Here is a 15,011-nt window from a genome sequence, read left to right as displayed (position 1 = left end):
ATCCATATTAAAAAAATTTAAAAAAACACAAAAGTGAAAAAATCCAAAAATAAGAAAAAAGAGATGAAATGCAAGAATGTGTCATCTAATAAGAAAAAAGAGAAACATTTACCTGAGTTTAGCTTTAAAAGTGAGAAAATACAAGAAAAATAAAGTGAGAGCATATGAGATGCGAGAATGTTTTTTTTCTTTTTTAGATGAATGGGTTGTTTGAGAAAGGAGGAAAAAGAAAAGGGTAAGAGAAAAATTATTTTGTAATTTTCAATTTAATCAAGGGTATTTTTGTCTATAGTTGGCTAGATTTAAACAAAAATCTTTTTTTTGCTATTTTTCAAGAATGGATTAGTGGGGTGGCTATTTTTCAAAAAAACCCATTTTACAAGCCACACGGTTTTGGGCTTTACACCACTACTGACAGCAAGTGCTCCTTCTCTCTTTATGTTGAGGCTTGAAGTTGAGAAATGAGGGTCCATCTCATTGAAGTAGGATTATTTGAGTCTTCTCTGCCGTAGCAAATGAAAATTTTACAGATGGTCAAGATTCTATGAGTTGAACAGTTTAGACCTTTTACATCATAGTATACAAGAATTTCCAGAGGCTGCTTAGTTTAGGCTTCTTGTGCCATGGTGTACAGAAAGTTCTTTTTCTTTTTCCTAAGGTTCTTTGAAAAAGGTGAGCCAAATCAAAGAGGGTGCTTAAGTGAGCATGCACACTACCTTTGTCACAAAATAAATGGTAAGTATATAATAAGGTTTGAATGATGAAATGCATAATATAAAGTAATATGTACGTATGCATTTGAGATTGAGTTGGAAAAATACAATAGTGTTGTTGGAGATAATACGACAACAAATTTAAAGCACATAAACTAGTGCATGAGAAACATAGTGAAAGATTTGTACATAATTATGATGCCAAAAAAATGATAAAAGATAGATCATGTGTATGGCATGTGTAAAGAGAGAATAATAAACGAAAATAAGTTTGAGAGGAGTTTGGTGAACCGATTGACGATTGTAGGCCAGATGCTATGGCTGCGCTTGCTTCTGCCATAGGATTTAACTACATCATGTGTGCTATCCATGCCATAGGTTGCAAGATTTTCCTCTTTTCCTTGGATGTCTTTTTAGGTTGATAAGGGCTTTGCTTCATCTTCTTCATCATGAGTTGACAGGGGTCCAAAAGACAAGAAACTCCAAAAGAGAAGAAACCATTATTAGCAAGGCACATAAATATTAAATGTTATTAGTAAATTCATTTGTACAATATTTAAAATGACTATGGAAACGTAAAAGGAGGGAAAAAAAAAAAAAAGAGGAAAAGCAACACTGTGTTGAAAGATATAGTAATAAAGAGACTTAGAGGAAAACATTTTTGCTTTGCCCAAAATAAAGTGTATAAAATGACATAGAAAAAAACAACCTTGGAAATATGAGGCAGGCAACTTAGTAAAACATTAGACCAAGAAACTCAAAGAAGAAAGTAAACATTAGTAGCATAATATAATGAATATAAAATGCCATTAATGTAACCATCCACACAAGACTTGAAATAGCAGTGGGACCAAAAAAGAAAGAGAGATGAGGAGAGCAATATCAAAGTATAGTAATTTAAAGTTTAAAGAAAAGAGTTGTTTCTTGCATCTTGTTTTGCCCCAAAATGGTTGTTTAAAAAGAGGGTAATAAACTCATACAAAAAGCAACCAAAAGATGTAAAATATGAGATTAGCAAGGGGAAAGATATGGTAATGCAAGAGAATGATGTTTAACGTGTCTTGGAGACTTGAGAAAGGCAAGAGTGTGTAAATGTGAGGAAGAAAAATGGTCAAACTAGGGCAAAATTATGTAAGGCTTGGTAGTTATGATAAGGCATAGTAACTATGAAAGACATGGTAATTACAAGCTGAATTACGGGTAAGCATATAACTGTCCTACGGACAAGCATTTGACTGTTCTACAAGCAAACATTGTCAAGGAAACAAATCAAGTCATTAATACAATTGATCAGGGAGCAAGAGTGAAGGAGTAAATCTTTAATATTAAAGATGTATTAGTGTTAGTTTTCAAAATGAGCAAATTCAACCTTTTTGGCCTTTATATAGATATTATTTTGATTATTTATAAAATTGTTCACCTAATTATGCCATGTGTCCTTCGTTAAGCTCTATAGATAGAGCATTTTATGTCTGTATTAATTCAATCAAGTTTATTAAGTTAGTAATGGAAAATCTTTATATTTCTCATTCTCCTCTCTTCCATCTTCTTATTCTAAAAATTCTTCAAACATATTTGTCTTATAGGCAAATATGATTCTAACTTATGAAAGAGATATTAGTTGATTGGAGATTTTAAATGGTTAAAAGTGCTAAAATGTGCTGGAAAGAGAGAGATGCTAGAGATGTCAAAGTGAGAAGAAAAAGATCCTTATAAAAGAATGTTTCATTCCCTTTATTCAAGAAAAAGAGATCCATGTAAAAGAATTAGAGTAATAGCTTGTCATGATGGGGTTAAAAAGGTATAGAATGAAGACAATAGCAATCTTGCAAAACCCTTACGAACTATTCCCTTGTTTGGAAGTTAAAAGAGTATTTTTACTAAGAAGAGAAAATCCATTGCAAACTCCTTTTACTGTCTAAGAAGAAATGATAAAACCAAAGAGTTTTAGATCTAGTTTTAGGAAAAGTAAAAAGCTTGGAGAAGAGTAAAAATATTACGGAGCATAAGAGTTTTTCTTGACATATGCTTTTATTGTCCAAGAAGACTTTGGAATATTTATATAAAACACATATATATTAATTTAAAAGGGGCAAAAAGATGTTTCTTGGAAGAGGATTTTGGGCCCTTTTAGGTCTTTGGAAAAGCTGAAAAAAGTTTAGCTTTTTCGGCTACGAAATGAAAGAAGGTGGGTTTTGGCTTATGGGGCTCAAAAGTATGTAACAAAAGATAATAAAGGTTGCTCTTGATGGACTTTGTTAAAAATTCGGGTTTATTTGTAATGTTTTTTAGAAAATATATGAAAGAAAATGCTTAAGTTAATTTATTTTCTCCAAATGGATCACCCATTTATTAAGATAAATTAATGTAAACCCTTACTTTAGTATTGAGCAAACCAAACCAATTTCCTTTTTTGGCCCCATATAGTAGTAGCTTGAGACTAATTATTACTTATAAAAATTAATAAATTGGTATTGAAAATTGCACTTGGATCTATTGGGCTAAACATATTTGGTCTTTTCAAAATTGGTCGTCAACGGCTGTTGAGATCAATCACAAAAGAAACAAAAACAATGACAAAAAAAAAAAAAAAAAAAACAAAGGCCCGCATTTCCCCACCCACCTTTACTTGTAACCCACTTTTTCTAATTTTTTTAACCAATATAGAACTCACAATTTGACCCAAAAAAAAAAAAAAAAGAACTACAAAATCAAATTCCTCATGCACTCCTTGAATTCCAACTTTAATCCCAAAAATCATATGTGAAATCTCCACAATGTAGATTTATGTATGGAATCACAAAATTAATTTTTTTTTTAAAATAAAGAATTAGTTTTCTCGCCATTTGAACAAATTTTACCTTATTTTTCAACCATACGATTGTTTTTCTCACTACCCAAACAAGTACATAATTTTTCAATCTTCATCACAAATCCAACATCAAAACCACCCAAATATACTATGCACAAACTTCTTAAGTTTTTGCTCATCTCCAAAATTCATTGTCTACGATTTACAGGTTTTTTTTTTTTTTTTCATAAAATGAAAACAAAAATCATGTATGTACGTAATTTTCTTCCTTAAGCTACTACAAATCTATAGTCATTGGATCAATGCCCTTTCCCTCACCACAACAGCTATTTTACCTTCTATCCTCTTAATAGTATTCTATTCTTTTAATCTTTAGTGCAAAAAAAATAAAAAAAAAATAAAAAACCTAGCAATGGAAAGAGAGCGAAAAAGGAGAGGGAGTGGGTTTGGGATTTGGGAAGAAAGTGATTCAAGAAGAAGAGAGGAAGAAACTAAGAGGAAGAAAGAAATAAAAATACATATATTTACCTATTTAAGTTCTTATTATTAGATAAGAGTTATTTATCTATTTAAGTTTTCATTGTTAGATAAGAGTTAATGAGAAACCCAGCAAGCGGTCTTTTCAAAAGCTTCTCTTTTTTTATTGTATTCTATAAAATATAATATTTATTTATTTAGTTAAAATATATTTGTTTTTTTACTTTATTATCATATATTATATTACACGTTTTTCAAGGTGTATAGGATAAAAATTTTGGCTTTATCATATTTTTTAAGAATGCTCGAATACCATTTTATCCTTCTATAATTAAATTTAATGAAAATTGACTAACGGTAGGGATATGTTTGAATTGTTTGAAACATCTCTGTATAATTTGAAATAGGAGGAAACTAAGTGATATTATCCCAATTTTTTTAATTTATTTGAAGGTTAATCTAATCCTCAATTTGGCCAGACAAATTGGTAATTGCTTCGTTCACAAACTTGTTTTTATAATTGAGTTGAAAGCAACATAGTTTGTGAAAAAAAAACAAAAAAAGGAGCTACGTAGACAAAACTATTATCGATTTGTTTGGTCAAATTGAGGACATGACCAATATGCAATAAATTAAAAAATTGAGGACTTCAATCACAAAATCCTAAAAATTGAAGGTATTAAAAGATAATTAACTTTATGAACTTTTAAGAATGATTATAACAAAAATCTTTGCAATCTATATTTAATGAGTTAGAATGTTCAAATTGATATAAGTCTACTCAATGGGCTTTCCTTGATGAGCTTGAGCCTTGAGAATGGGGGTGATGTATAATATTTATAATATTTAACGACAGTCTTTATGTAAGAATTTATTTATCATTTATTGCATTACTTAATTATAGAAAATAAAAAGAAAAAAACTATCCCTCATTTGATAAATATTTAAGTGTCATTTGGTAATGTAATTGTTTTTAAATTAATTATAGCGATCCATCTTGAGAAAACAATTGAAATTTCAATTTTTGAATTATTTAACTAAATTGGATTTTTAAGTCAGATCAAGTTTGATTTTTTTTTTGAGATGAAATTTGACTTTAACCCTTGAACCATAGTATAGAGCTTGTCGATACAAATTTGTAGACTAACAGCATGCTTGATTTTGAATTACGGTTATAAGTTAATTTCATAGGAAATTTTTAAATGTTAATAGTATATCAGTGTTTAAATCAGTTTCGGATTTTTTTTCTGTTATTGATCCAAAAGTTTATAAATTCATGGGAAACCATCCCTTCATTTAACAATTCAAAAAATGCTAATTTTGTCCCAAAAGAACCCCATAACCCATGCAGACCCACGATCCAACCTGCCAAACCCACCATCGCCAAACCGAGTCGTCGCTGATTGAGCTCCATTTTGGCCACCAACTGCTACACACACTGAATGACTATAAAGCCCATGGCAATCAGACAAAAATCCTGATTTTTTGGACAATTCACTATCAGATATGTTGGGATCGGCCGTTCAAAACTGACAACAGTGACAAATAAAGTTTCTAGTGGGTTGGCCATTTTTTTGCAGTTTCAGTCAACCTCATACACCTCTCCCCTTTTTTTGCCTTTGAATCCATTGGCATTCTTCGTTCGTCAAGACTCCTCATGATTTGAGAGATTTATTAATGGGAAATTTGCCAAATTTTGTGACATGTTTTTCTGCCAGTGATGAGATTTTTGGACCAAGGTAAGTATACCAATGCATTTCTCATCTCTACTGCATTTTATTGATACAAAGTTTGTAAATTTTAAACATCGTTTGATGATTTTTTATTTATTTTTAGATTGATTAGTTTAATATCAGATAAAATTGAACTGTATTTGGATAAATTAGATAAAATTAAAGTTAGATTAGTGCAATTAGATGTTAATGGACCACAATAGAAGGTTTAATTTTGTTAAATTGGTCTCCGGATAAAAATCTTAAGTTTAGATATTAGGTATTTAGGAGTTACAGTACAATTGAATTATTCGGTGTCCAAAAAATATTTTATTATATTATAGATATCCGTATTAAGATTGGGGCGATCTTATAGAGGAGTTAAAGTAGATATCAGTGGAATCTATGAGTGAATTATGTTTTTAAATGATTTAATACAATATATATATGGTTTGAATATTTTATATATATGGTTTAATTTAAATGCTTATCGTATACACATATGAATATATGTTTTTATATATACGTGCTATCATTTCATATGCATTTAACAAGTTTTTAAAATAATTTAAAATTTTAATGAGTTTACGGTGTATTTGAAAATTTTAGTATTTAAATATTGTAATATCGGGATTGATGTTTTAATATTTTTGGAAAATATTAAGTTTTAAGAAAGAAAATTAGAAATTGTATTTTTAAAGCATATATAAGTATTTTTGTATTTCAAAGTGTTTGATGTGGTTCATAGTAATATATATTTCATTGTTGATTTTATACTTTATCATAAAATGATAATTTGGAATATTTAAATAAATGATTGGGTTTAAACAGTAAATTCTACATTAGTTACATTATTTATTTGGGGAAAATGGAAAGTATTATTTTGAAATGGTTATTATGAATATTGTATTATTATTTATAAAGGGTATACGACATATTACCAGTGGTTCTGTTATATGTTATTAGCCTCGAACAGGCTTAGTCATCCAATAACACGATATAAAAGAATGATGATAAGTTGTGTGTTATTCTTTTGGAGTGATGATGAGTTGTGTGCCACTTTCTCACAACCATAAGAAGATGAGTTGTCATAATATGAGAGAATGATGATTGAATTGTGTGTCATTATTTCGGAGTGATGATAAGTTGTGTACCATTTCCTTATGCAGTTGGTTTCTTTGCATCTCTTTATTGTCTGGTTGTGTTTGAAACACCTTATACCAATTGGCAATGCTAAGTTGTTCAGCTAATTTGTTAGTAATATTTTAAATTTCTTAATTATTAAATGCTTATTTTATGATATTGATTTGATACAAATTGGATTTTGTGAAAATATTTTTAAAAGGTGAATTTTTCAAAAGAGTGAAAATGAGTTCGTAAGTGAAATTTTTTTTTTTAATATTAATGACTATTTTCTTATTGTTATTTATTCCACTTATAGAACTTATCTCATAATTTTGTTTTCAAACTATTCCCCTAAACCCTAGCTGACAAGTTTTGTTCATCACCTCCAAACATCTTCATTTGAGTATAGTTTTCCATTGTTGATGTATCATTCTTTTTCTATGACTCTAATGATAATAAATAGTATTTCTTTTATTGAATACTGATATATATTTTATATTGAGTATTTTCGATATTTTGTATTTGTTTATTTATACTCTTTCTATTACTTTAGTGGATTAATATGATATGTATGATTTTTGTATTATCTTTGATTATTAATTTTGTGAAAATTTTATCAAAACTGTGTATGTTATTTTATTTGTATTGTTGGATTATATCCAAATTAAGAGGAAATTTTATTGGAATTTTTAATAGGAAATTTGGTATAAATTTCCTAAGCGAGACCGCTTTAGATGTCCGGAAAAAGACTTCAGGTGTGATCCTATCATTAATTGTGCATAATTAATTTGTTTATCTAAAATATTATTAGTAATAGTTAGAGTTTATTAGCTATATCAGTTGACTATAAAGGTGATAAAATATTTATGGCATTTTTTGATAGACTATTTTAGGACGAACAAAACTACAAATAGTCTAAATTCTATGTTTGGTGATACCATTTTACCTGATAATCAAATCCAAAATATTGAAATAGTTAAATTACAAGAGATTATAAAATCTCAAGTAAAAAATCCTGGTTTAAGGAATGAGAATATAAACATTAAATCAAATATAATTTTAATTTGTTAGTTTTTGTTTTTATTTTTTGCCCTTTCAAGTTTGTAGTTATTTGAATTGTTTAACATACAAATCAATACTACCTTAAGGTAAACAAATTACACCATGGAAAAACCAAAAACTAAAAACTACTGACAACTTTGTCAAATGACACTTTATGTTTTTGGTTTTCAATTCAATTTTTTTTTTTTGAAGGTTCCACTTAAATATCAAAGTTATTTATATTTATATTTTTACATAAAGGGGAACAAAAATCACGAGTACTATTTTAAGCACTTATAAATTTCTCAAGAGTTGTAGTTCAAATTCATACTATTATTATTCCATGGTGAGAAAAATCCATAAAAAAGACAAAAGCAAAAGACTACTTACAATGTTATCTAATGACACTTTGTAGTTTTGGATTTTATTTTTTTGGGTGGTTCCACTACAATCTCAAAGTTGTTCATATATTCTTAAATAAAGAGTTGATAATAATCACAAGTAATATTTTGAACTTGTATTAATTTCTTACAATCGTAATTCTAACTTACAAAATTATTATTTTATGATGAGAAAGCAACCATAAAAAACGAGAGACTATTAACCATATCATCGAATACACTTTATATTTTTGGATTTCATTTTCTTTTTAAAGGTTCCACTCTAATCATAAAGTTGTTCATATTATACTTTTATGTAAAAGGTTATTAATAGTATTATTTTATACGTGTATAAATTTTTAAGACTTGTAATTCAAATTCACAACATTATTTCTTTTAAAAAAATATATATATTCACAACAGTATTATTTCATGACAATAAAAATTCAAAAAAAAAAAAAAAAAAAAATTAAAGACTACTAGCCACATTATCCAACGACACCTTACCTTTTTGAATTTCAAATTTTTTTTTTTTTAAGGTTCCACTTTGATCTCAAAATTGTTTATATTATATTTTTACATAAATGATCAATAACAGTAGTCACTAGTATTATTTTGAACACGTATGAGTTTTTTAATTTGTAATTTAAATTCACAAAATTATCATTTCATGATGAAAAAAAATTTCTATGAAAACAAAAAACTATTAATTATGTTATCAAATAACATCTTATGCTAGTTATTTAACAACACCTTACGTTTTTGGATTTGAAATTTTTTTGAGTCGTGAAAATATTTTTATTTATTTATTTATTATTTAATAAAAAAAGATATTTTTGGAACCCATGTGGCAAAAACACGCCCCTACACAAGGAAACCAAAAACGGCGTCATAAATTCGAAGTGAAAAACAGAACCGCAAAAGCCACGCGTCAGTCTCTCATCCAAGGTAGGTTACAGAGCGTAAAGAATGGAAAAAAAAAAAAAAAGAAAAAAACAAAAAAGTCACGAGCCGAAGACCAGAAGCGAGCCCTAGTATTGATACTGATCCCGCGCGCCACGCTATGTTTCGAATCGCCCCAACTCTCCCTCCACAATCTTCCCGCCTCTCCTTCCCTCCCTCTCTCTTTTTAACCCTATCTCTTCCCTTCTCTCTCTCAGAGTCACATTTCCTCTCTCTCTCTCTGTGAAATCTTTAACCTGTCTGAAGCTCCATTTCTCTCTTTCTCTTTCTCTCTATCCTCGATTTTTCTTTCTCTTCCATTTCTCTCTATCTCTCTCCGCCATGAACCGGAGGTCTCGATCCCATCACAGATCGTCCCCAAACCGGACCGAACCATTTCTCAAGTTTCTTAAGCCCGGTGCACTGGCTCAAATCAGAGACTCGCGCATAAGCGCCAGATCGCACCGGGTGGTCTCTTTGCTTCAGATCCGCACTTCGCCTCCTTCATCTCCGCCGTCCACTCCCGGTCAACCTCCAGCCAACGCGATGGACGGTTTCCCTTGCTTCTCCGCTAGGATCTATGGCCCTAGGTGTCCTCAGAGGAAGAAGCTCGTTGCTGCTAAGTCCGTCTTGTTTCCCAGTCAAAATCCTTCGAGCCCTGTACATGATTCGCCCGATCCGCTTATCGATGTCTTCAGTGCTGATATTGTTGCTGCCCATTGAATGAAGACCTGCTTCAATCTGTGAAGTTTTCTTCTTTTTTTCATTTTTGTTTTATTGTAGATTAATTCTCTATTTGTAGTTGGATCGTACTTTTTAACGCAAAAAAATGTGGAAAATTCCTTTAGATACAATTGAATACCAGTAATAAATTCATATATAAAAAAAAAAATTCCCTGTTATGATCTCATTAGTGATTTTTGTTGATGAATCGAGCTCTTCAATTAATTTTAACTGTGCTGCCTATTTAATTTCTGTTTGGTACTTATATTATTATTTTATTCATGGATATCTTTAAGTGTGCCGGCCAAATAAATTTAAGTGGAAATTCTGCTAATTGTGATTTACGGGCTCTTAAATTAATCTGTTAATTATCATGAATTGATTACTGAATGTAATCTTTAGAGTTGTGCATTTGGTTGTTCACTTAATGCACGCATTGAAATTTTAATTGTTCTAAATGTAAAATTTGTCTTTATTTGTTATATTGGCAATTTGTAACGTCAATTTCATGCGCATTTGTTGATCCTTCTGTCTGATTATTGACTCTTTTTATTGTCGTATCATTCATATTGCAATTAGTGAATAGTGGAAGGGATTTAATTAACAACATTGATTTGCAGCTGCATTAAATTTGCACAAAGCTTTAATTTTGTGTTGGCTTATTGCAACGGAAGCTCGAATTAAATTGGGTTTATTAATGAAGTTTTGAACATTTTATTAGAGAGATATTCTTACCTTAAGTTTGATACATCCAAATGAGCTTAATCATTTATTATCATAACAGTTACAAGAGTAATTTTAGCAGGCTCAGAAGCTATGGTCTACGATAGCACTCTGTTAGAGGTCTTTCAAATTAGAACTCCAAGGATGTTGTTTCGGGTAAGTGAATACTTAATATGGTTTTAAAGTTGCTGCTATGCAGTTGGCTTTCTTCTAACTTGAGCTCGGGATGGTTGTTTGTTAGTAAGACTTTGTTGAATGATGTATACTGACAAGCGCAATATTATGTGACCTGATTAACTTCAAATTTCTTGAGACAGTGAAATTTTTTGCTTCCATGCTTAGTGTTGATGACCTTCTTTGTGAATTGAATTTGTGTTTGTACCAAGGATGGTTGTTGATGCTTCTCCATAAAACCATAAAATGCTCAAAACTTTGCATTCCTTTTTAAATATCATTTTGGCTTGATACAAGGTGGTTAGGTTTGCAAAAGATGTATAAGCATTTGTTTAAGGGAAATAGGATAAACCTAGTTTCTGCATTTGGTTGGAAAGCTAGGTAGCTGATGAACAATTTAGTCTTGACAGTTGATCTTGTTGTTGCATTGTGGATGTTTTCTTTGCAAATGAAGTCCTTAGCAGGTGCTAGTTCTAGCTGAATACTCCGAACTATGAAGATTTTTTTTTTTTTTTTTAATATGTATCATGTATTTGATGGAAATAGTTGTAGTATGTTTTGAATCTTCCGATGTCTTTAACCAGTTTAAATCTTCCCATGTCTTTAACCAGTGCTAGTTCATGTCTTCGATATTATCCCATGTCATGGTTTCTTTACATTGAATTTCAATTCTATATAAGTATTGCATGATGGATTCTCTCAGAAAAAAAAAAGTTTTCCAATTTGAGATTTTGCGCTTTCGTCGTTTTTCTTTAATATTAGAATGCACATTAACCTTAAAATCACACCAATATAATGTGACCTATTATACATTTTCCAAATTTGTCATGCTTCATGAATAATATAATGCCTATTGTGTTGCAATTTGTAGGCTCATTTCTTGATGAGCCTAATCATATAATACAACTTCCAGAGTCTATGTTCAATTGCTAACTTTGATATGAATATGCTAACGAATTATGAGATAGACTAAGTACCCATTTGGTATAGTTTTTTTTTTTTTTTTTTTTTTTTTTTTTTATAATTTTATTTATTTATTTATTTTAATCTAAAAGCTCTTTTTGATAGTCAAAAACTCTCTTTTTAGAAAATCAAAGTGTTTGCTTATGCGTGAAATTCAAAAATTATCTAATGTAGTTATTTTTACTTATAACTAAACATTTATTAGCTTTTTAATAGTAAAAAAAATTTTATAAGTAAAGGTTCTAGTTTTATAAGTATACTAAACTGACATTAATAAATGAATGAGAAATTATGAAATAAATGAGCTCTTCTTTTGTTTCTTTCTTCTTTTTGTGGTTTAAAGTCACGTTGTCTCTGTTAAAGCCAGTGAAGCAAAAATCGCCAAGATAGGCTATTTATTGGTTGTGTGTTGGTCACCAGCAACACCGATAGGGGGGGGGGGGGGGGGGGAGGTGAAGAAGTTTGTATCACGGGTGCCGGAAAAATGTCGTCGGAATTGAAAGATGTCGTTTGAATCATCAGAAATCGGTGAGAGTTTTGGTTTTTCGATGGATAACAGTGGAAACGAAGTGGAAAATCTCGGTTGGCCCTCTCCCATTTGATCTGCGATTCTGGTGTTTGTTTGTGTGTTTGTGATCTGGTGTATTTGTGATGTGTGTTTGTGATTTGGTGTGTTTGTGACTTGGTGTGTTTATGTGTTTGTGATGATCTGGTGGACCGTGTGGTCTGTTTGTGATCAAAAGGGAAAGAGAGAGGAGGAAGATCAGAAGGGAAAGAGACCAGAAGGGGAAAGAGAGAAGAGGACGATTGGAAGGGAAAACGGCTAGAAGGGAAAGAGATCAAAACAGAGAGAAGAGAAGAGGAAGGGGGAAGACCGGAAGGGGACATAGAGAAGAGGAAGGATTTGGAAGAATTTTATTTTATTTTATTGATTTTTTAATTTTTTAAAAATAGATTAATTTATTTTGTTTAATAATTAGATTGTTTATTATTTGATGATAATTGTGAATAAAAGTGCAAAAAGACAGTTATCATTCAATTGAATGTTTATGAACTTTCAAAATTTGTCTTTAATTATAAATGACTTTTCAATAATATTGCAAAGTGAAAATTTCTAGGACATTAAGTAGGACATCGGAAAAAGAAGAAAATAGTAATAATTGATTTTGTTGATTCAGAAAGAAATTGAATTATAGGGAATCTTTTCAGATATTATATAAGAAATTTTCCATCTATGATTTACATGTTAACACTAAAAAAATATAACAATTAGGGTGGAAAAACCACGAGAAAATTAAAGGGGAGAAATAAAATGTAATTATTAAAAACTGAAAAAAGGACAAATACTTTTCTCTCTGTTTTTTTCTTTTGCATATTTTAAATAGAGGAGAAATGATAAAATAAAATTATTAAAAATTTATAAAAGACAATTTTTTTTTATCTTTTTCTATTTTTTAAAATATTTTAAATAGGTTTCGTACTTAAAAAGTACAAAAATCACAAGTGAAAATTTTTTTTGATTGATTTGTGATACTGAAAAGGTAAGGAAATACATATACTTTTGTTTTTAAGTTTCAGTATAAAAATATGTGTATGTCAGCCCATTACTTATGCTAAATTTTTAAGTTTTGAATCTTTTTTCCTTAGTATAAAATCGTAGAGAGAGTGATTTTAAAAGTTTCAAAAAATGAAAGGGCGTAAATGTAATTAGTTTTCAATTTTCTTTTATTTTTTTATTCAACATTTTCTATTTATAAAAGGAAGAATTTTTGGAAGATCCATTTTAGAAATAAAGTTTGAATTTACAATTTTTTAACCTTCAAAAGTAAACATTTTAATAACAAATATTGTTAAAATTGTGCTTTCTATTTAATATAAAGTTAATTATATGTATAAGATATGGACCATATAATTGATTTAATATAAAATTAATTTTCTTTTATAATGTAATATATTATGTAATTATTATTATTATTATGTATATTAATATTGTTATTATTCTTCTTATTATTAATGGTGTTATTATTAATGTTGTCATTATTATTATTATTGTTTTTATTATTATTAATATTGTTATTATTGGTATTTTTATTATTATTATTGTTATTATTATTATTATGGATATTAGTATTGTTATTGTTATTGTTATTTTTATTATTGTTATTATTATTAATGTTGTTATTATTATTATTATTATTATTATGGATATTAATATTATTATTGTTATTATTATTATTGTTGTTGTTGTTGTTGTTATTGTTATTATTATTATTATTGTTGTTGTTGTTGTTATCATTGTTATTATTATGGATATTAATATTTTTATTGATATTGTTATTATTTTTTTATTATTACTATTGTTATTATTATTAACGTTGTCATTATTATTATTATTGTTATTGTTCTTCTTATTATTAATATTGTTATTATTGTTGTTCTTATTATTGTTATTGTTATTATTGTTATTATTTTTATTATTATTAATATTGTTGTTGTTGTTATTGTTATTATTATTATTGTTGTTGTTACTATTCTTATTATTGATATTATTCTTATTATTGTTACTCTTCTTATTCTTCTTCTTATTATTATTTTTATTATTCTTTTATTGAACTCATTATTCTTGCTCAATATTAGTTTTATAAATTATTATTGTTTCTGTTATTATTATTATTATTATTATTAGAAATTAACTTAATAATTATTTATATTATTAAAAGAAAAAATGGATAGTGGTAACGGAATAGCAGATCCAGCTTGGTCAATTATATTCCAATTGAAGGTAACAAGTATGGTATAATTTGCAAATATTATAACCATAAAATGCAAAGTGGTGCAATAACAAGATTAAAGTATCATTTAGCATATTTTGATTTGAAAAATAATGTTAAAAAGTACCCCAGTGTACCTCTGGAAGTGAAGAAAGAGATTTATAATTTTTTGTGGAAGAAAGAACATGCAAAATTGAAAAAAAAAAAAAAAAAGGCCAAGGAAAAAGATATTCGTAATGAGTTACGGGGTAGTTTAGCTTTGTCTCGAAGTAATTATGATGATAATGATGATGATGATGATGTATGTATATATTCAGCTAATATGCATCCTGATGAAAGAGACTCATATAAAGCTGCAGTACGTGCATTTAAACAAGACAAATGAGAAAAAGAATAAAGAAGAATTTTTTTTAACTCTAGAGGTCAAGGATCAGGATCTTCTAGAGAGGGTGGTA

The 15,011-nt window shown here is 28.7% G+C and overlaps 1 protein-coding gene across 1 annotated transcript; it reads left to right on the top strand.

Annotated features, from left to right (window-relative positions):
* Positions 1–9,229: 9,229 nt before the first annotated feature.
* LOC107408961 (uncharacterized) lies at positions 9,230–10,066 on the top strand. Its single transcript, XM_016016395.4, has one exon. The coding sequence runs from the start codon at positions 9,545–9,547 to the stop codon at positions 9,923–9,925; it is 381 nt and encodes a 126-aa protein (XP_015871881.1). The 5' UTR covers positions 9,230–9,544; the 3' UTR covers positions 9,926–10,066.
* Positions 10,067–15,011: the final 4,945 nt, after the last annotated feature.

The sequence above is a fragment of the Ziziphus jujuba genome, chromosome 4, assembly GCF_031755915.1.
Source record: "Ziziphus jujuba cultivar Dongzao chromosome 4, ASM3175591v1".
Lineage (NCBI taxonomy): Eukaryota > Viridiplantae > Streptophyta > Magnoliopsida > Rosales > Rhamnaceae > Ziziphus > Ziziphus jujuba.
The sequence above is the reverse complement of the archived record's forward strand: the minus strand, read 5'-3'. Positions and strand labels throughout refer to the sequence as shown.

What these genes read in the sequence shown, in the direction of transcription:
- LOC107408961 (XM_016016395.4), top strand. Translation starts at nt 9,545, where the DNA reads ATGAACCGGAGGTCTCGATCCCATCACAGATCGTCCCCAAACCGGACC.